The following is a 5,631-nucleotide window of genomic DNA, read 5'->3' as shown; positions in this document are numbered from 1 at the left end:
CTAACACAGAAAGTGTGTGTTAGTCGCTCAATCATGTCCAGCTCTTTGCGACCCCATGGACTGCAGCCCACCAGGCTCCTCTGTCCATGGGGATTCTCCAGGCAAAAATACTGGAGTGGGTTGCATTTCTTTCTCACCCCTAAGCCCAGCCTGAGAAATAACAACATATCACAATAGCTTCTAATTATTGAGGGAATTTGGTTTTTATAATTTTTCCAATTATTTTTTAAAGGAATGTATTTTCTAGTTTGCTATTAACATAGCTTCCCCCAAGGTGTGTTAGTCGCTCAGTCGTGTCCAACTCTTTGCTACCCCATGCACTATACAGACCATGGAATTCTCTAGGCCAGAATACTGGAGTGGGTAGCTGTTCCCTTCTTCAGGGGATCTTCCCAACCCAGGGTTCGAACCTAGGTCTCCTGCATTGCCGGCGTATGCTTTACTGTCTGAGCTATTAGGGAAGCCCTAAGCCTCATGACGAAAAAACACAAAAATAGCTAGAGCAAAAGGAAAATGGCCACACTTTGAAATAGGGAGAAGGAGAGAGCTCTTTTTCCATTGGTCAGTTTGTCAGAGAAAGAGCAGAAAAATTATCTGAGATAGAAAAAGTGAGCTTGAAGAAATTTCAGCCTCTGGTGTCTTCACTTCTACAAAAGTGGTGCTCACACAGTGAGCTGTGACACCCAAGTAGATTCTGTCTGTGGAGAGCTGAGTTCCATTCAGGTTTGTTTTTGTTTTTTTAATTTCCATTTGTATTTCCTGTTAACCCAAACCTCTGGAATCCTCTAAATCTTTTTTGTGATATTGAAAAACTCCAAACCACAATAAAGAGAGAAAGGAAACGCTCACCCTGTTCACAGTGGGGTCAGGTCAGCTGGTGGCTGAGTTTGGAGGCAACAGTTTGGTTTCGGCTCCTTCCACAGGTGGGTTCCAAGCTCGGGCTCTGGTGTCATGTCCTGAACTCTTGGCATCTGGTAACATCTCCACAGGCTTGTGTAACTCTCCAGATATGTATTTTGGGGTTTCCAAATACTTCCCTAATTTTCTCATAAGGCAAAACATAGCACAGGCCCCTTTGGAGAAAAACAGCATTTTGAAAAAATCCTTAGGGAAAACACTTTCTGGGGAGTCCATGAGGAGGGTTTTACTCACACTGGGAGCTTTCAGCCACACCTAGAACTTGATGCCTCCTGGGAGGAGGTGGACACAAATGTTTCTGATAATCTAGTTCATCAGGGTGAATGTACTTTCCAGTGACTGAGTCAACACTGCAGAGGAATTCTGATGGTGCCTGAGGTTTCAGTTCAGTTCAGTCGCTAAGTCGTGTCCGACTCCTTGCGACCCCATGAATTGCAGCATGCCAGGCCGCCCTGTCCATCACCAGCTCCCGGAGTTCACCCAAACTCATGTCCATCGAGTTGGTGATGCCATCCAGCCATCTCATCCTCTGTCGTCCCCTTCTCCTCCTGCCCCCAATCCCTCCCAGCATCAGAGTCTTTTCCAATGAGTCAACTCTTTGCATGAGGTGGCCAAAGTATTGGAGTTTCAGCTTTAGCATCAGTCCTCCCAAAGAACACCCAGGACTGATCTCCTTTAGAATGGACTGGCTGGATTTCCTTGCAGTCCAAGGGACTCTCAAGAGTCTTCTCCAACACCACAGTTCAAAAGCATCAATTCTTCAGTGCTCAGCTTTCTTCACAGTCCAACTCTCACATCCATACATGACCACTGGAAAAACCATAGCCTTGACTAGACGGACCTTTGTTGGCAAAGTAATATCTCTGCTTTTCAATATGCTATCTAGGTTGGCCATAACTTTCCTGCCAAGCAGTAAGCGTCTTTTAATTTCATGGCTACAGTCACAATCTGCAGTGATTTTGGAGCCCAAAAAGATAAAGTCTGACACTGTTTCCACTGTTTCCTCATCTATTTCCCATGAAGTGATGGGACCAGATGCCATGATCTTAGATTTCTGAATGTTGAGCTTTAAGCCAACTTTTCACTCTCCTCTTTCACTTTCATCAAGAGGCTTTTTAGTTCCTCTTCATTTTCTGCCATAAGGGTGGTGTCATCTGCATATCTGAGGTTATTGATATTTCTCCGAACAATCTTTATTCCAGTTTGTGCTTCTTCCAGCCCAGCTTTTTTCATGATGTACTCTGCATATAAGTTAAATAAGCAGGGTGACAATATACAGACTTGATGTACTCCTTTTCCTATTTGGAACCAGTCTGTTGTTCCATGTCCAGTTCTAACTGTTGCTTCCTGACCTGCATATAGGTTTCTCAAGAGGCAGGTCAGGTGGTCTGGTATTCCCATCTCTTTCAGAATTTCCAACAGTTTATTGTGATCCACACAGTCAAAGGCTTTGGCATAGTCAATAAAGCAGAAATAGATGTTTTTCTGGAACTCTTTTGCTTTTTCAATGATCCAGCAGATGTTGGCAATTTGATCTCTGGTTCCTCTGCCTTTTCTAAAACAAGGTTGAACATCAGGAAGTTCACAGTTCATGTATTGCTGAAGCCTGGCTTGGAGAATTTTGAGCATTACTTTACTAGTGTGTGAGATGAGTGCAATTGTGCGGTAGTTTGACCATTCTTTGGCATTGCCTTTCTTTGGGATTGGAATGAAAACTGACCTTTTCCAGTCCTGTGGCCACTGCTGAGTTTTCCAAATTTGCTGGCATATTGAGTGCAGCACTTTCACAGCATTATCTTTCAGGATTTGGAATAGCTCCACTGGAATTGCATCACCTCCGCTAGCTTTGTTTGTAGTGATACTTCCTAAGGTCCACTTGACTTCACATTCCAGGATGTCTGGCTCTAGGTAAGTGATCACACCACTGTGATTATCTAGGTCGTGAAGATCTTTTTTGTACAGTTCTTCTGTGTATTCTTGCCACCTCTTCTTAATAACTTCTTCTTCTGTTAGGGCCATACCATTTCTGTCCTTTATCAAGCCCATCTTTGCATGAAACGTTCCCTTGGTATCTCTAATTTTCTTGAAGAGATCTCTAGTCTTTCCCATTCTGTTGTTTTCCTCTATTTCTTTGCATTGATCGCTGAGGAAGGCTTTCTTATATCTTCTTGCTATTCTTTGGAACTCCGCATTCAGATGCTTATATCTTTCCTTTTCTCCTTTGCTTTTTGCTTCTCTTCTTTTCACAGCTATTTGTAAGGCCTCCCCAAACAGCCATTTTGCTCTTTTGCATTTCTTTTCCACGGGGATGGTCTTGATCCCTGTCTCCTGTACAATGTCACGAACCTCCGTCCATAGTTCATCAGGCACTCTATCTATCAGATCTAGTCCCTTAAATCTATTTCTCACTTCCACTGTAGAATCATAAGGGATTTGATTTAGGTCATACCTGAATGGTCTAGTGGTTTTCCCTACTTTATTCAATTTAAGTCTGAATTTGGCAATAAGGAGTTCATGATCTGAGCCACAGTCAGCTCCTGGTCTTGTTTTTGCTGACTGTATAGAGCTTCTCCATCTTTGGCTGCAAAGAATATAATCAATCTGATTTCGGTGTTGACCATCTGGTGATGTCCATGTGTAGAGTCTTCTCTTGTGTTGTTGGAAGAGAGTGTTTGCTATGATCAGTGTGTTCTCTTGGCAAAACTCTATTAGCCTTTGCCCTGCTTCATTCTGTATTCCAAGGCCAAATTTGCCTGTTACCCCAGGTGTTTCTTGACTTCCTACTTTTGCATTCCAGTCCCCTATAATGAAAACGACATCTTTTTTGGGTGTTAAAGTCTTGTAGGTCTTCATAGAACCATTCAACTTCAGCTTCTTCAGCGTTACTGGTTGGGGCATAGACTTGGATTACTGTGATATTGAATGGTTTGCCTTTGAAACGAACAGAGATCATTCTGTCATTTTTGAGATTGCATCCAAGAGTCCATTCTGAAGGAGATCAGCCCTGGGATTTCTTTGGAAGGAATGATGCTAAAGCTGAAACTCCAGTACTTTGGCCACCTCATGCGAAGAGTTGACTCACTGGAAAAGACCCTGATGCTGGGAGGGGTTGGGGGCAGGAGGAGAAGGGGATGACAGAGGATGAGATGGCTGGATGGCATCACTGACTCGATGGACTTGAGTCTGAGTGAACTCCGGGAGTTGGTGATGGACAGGGAGGCCTGGCGTGCTGCGATTCATGGGGTCGCAAAGAGTCGGACACGACTGAGCGACTGATCTGATCTGATCTGATCTGACTGCATTTTGGACTCTTTTGTTGACCATGGTGGATACTCCATTTCTTCTAAGGGATTCCTGCGACAGACCGCACAGAAGTGTGACCGAGAGGAGTTACCCCTCACCCAAGATCAGGGGCGGCGGCCGAGAGGAGCAACCCCACGTCCGAGGCCAGGGGCAGCGGCCGGGAGGAGCCAGTCCATGTCCAAGGCCAGGGGTGGCAGCAGAGAGGAGCTACCCCACATCCGAGGTCAGGGGCGGCGACCGAGAGGAGCTACCCCATGCCCGAGGCCAGGGGCAGCAGCGCCGGGAGGAGCTACCCCACGTCCAAGGAGCGGTAGCTATGCGGGTGCAAGAGGGCCGAGAGGAGCTACTCCAAGAGTAGTACTTCAAGAGCTACTCTTGAACTATGTTCAAGGTCAGGAGGGGCGGCGGTGAGGAAATACCCCTCCTCCAAGGTAAGGAGCAGCAGCCGCGCTTTGCTAGAGCAGCCCTGAATAGATACCCTACATCCAAGGTAAGAGAAACCCAAGTAAGATGGTAGATGGTGCAAGAGGCATCAGAGGGCAAACACACAAACCATAATCACAGAAAACTAGTCAATCTAATCACACGGACCACAGCCTTGTCTAACTCAATGAAACTAAGCCATGCCACGTGGAGCCACCCAAGACGGGCGGGTCACGGTGGAGAGATCTGACAGAATGTGGTCCACTGGAGAAGGGAATGGCAAACCACTTCAGTATTCTTGCCTTGAGAACCCCATGAACAGTATGAAAAGGCAAAATGATAGGATACTGAAAGAGGAACTCCCCAGGTCAGTAGATGCCCAATATCCTACTGGAGATCAGTGGAGAAATAACTCCAGAAAGAATGAAGGGATGGAGCCAAAGCAAAAACAATACCCAGTTGTGGATGTGACTGGTGATAGAAGCAAGATCCGATGCTTTCCACGGGGTCCTGAGAGTCGGGCATGACTCAGTGGCTCAACCACCAATCACCCTCCAGTGTTCTCTTCACTGTGCCGCGTCTCCATCATGTCTGCTCCAGGGGCAGCGGCCAGTCCAAGAGGTGACCCATGTCCACACATCGTCAGTGCGTGTGTGACACTGTTTTCCCTGCAGCTCTTTTCCTGTGACAGACACTCAGGCATTTGGATTTCTGTTGCCACCGCCCACTCCACTCTACGCCCCATCCAACAGATGCTCCCAGGAGTCGTCTACGGGAGGTTTACTTTACAATCAACCTCCCCACGCTGCACTCCTTGTAAGATATTTTACGGCTCACATGGTGTGAGCTCGTCCGTGGTGGAAATGCCTCTCTCTGTGCGGCTTCAAGTAGCTCAGGGTGGTGGAGGCATGAGCAGGGCTCTGCATGGACCGCAAGAAAGAACGTGGGCCCTGCCCTCCTCCCGAGGCGTTCCTTTAGTGAACTCCT

At 46.5% G+C, this 5,631-nt stretch overlaps 1 protein-coding gene across 3 annotated transcripts in view; it reads right to left on the bottom strand.

Annotated features, from left to right (window-relative positions):
* LOC112443213 (uncharacterized) overlaps positions 1-5,133 on the bottom strand; it is a 39,475-nt gene extending 34,342 nt beyond the window's left edge. For all 3 annotated transcript variants that reach the window (XM_059879404.1, XM_059879411.1, XM_059879406.1), the window contains exon 1: positions 850-5,133. In XM_059879404.1, the coding sequence (XP_059735387.1) occupies positions 1,987-3,816 (1,830 nt within the window). In that variant the 5' untranslated portion in view covers positions 3,817-5,133 and the 3' untranslated portion in view covers positions 850-1,986. The remainder of the gene's footprint in view (positions 1-849) is intronic.
* Positions 5,134-5,631: the final 498 nt, after the last annotated feature.

Source organism: Bos taurus, chromosome 2 (genome assembly GCF_002263795.3).
Source record: "Bos taurus isolate L1 Dominette 01449 registration number 42190680 breed Hereford chromosome 2, ARS-UCD2.0, whole genome shotgun sequence".
Lineage (NCBI taxonomy): Eukaryota > Metazoa > Chordata > Mammalia > Artiodactyla > Bovidae > Bos > Bos taurus.
The sequence above is the reverse complement of the archived record's forward strand: the minus strand, read 5'-3'. Positions and strand labels throughout refer to the sequence as shown.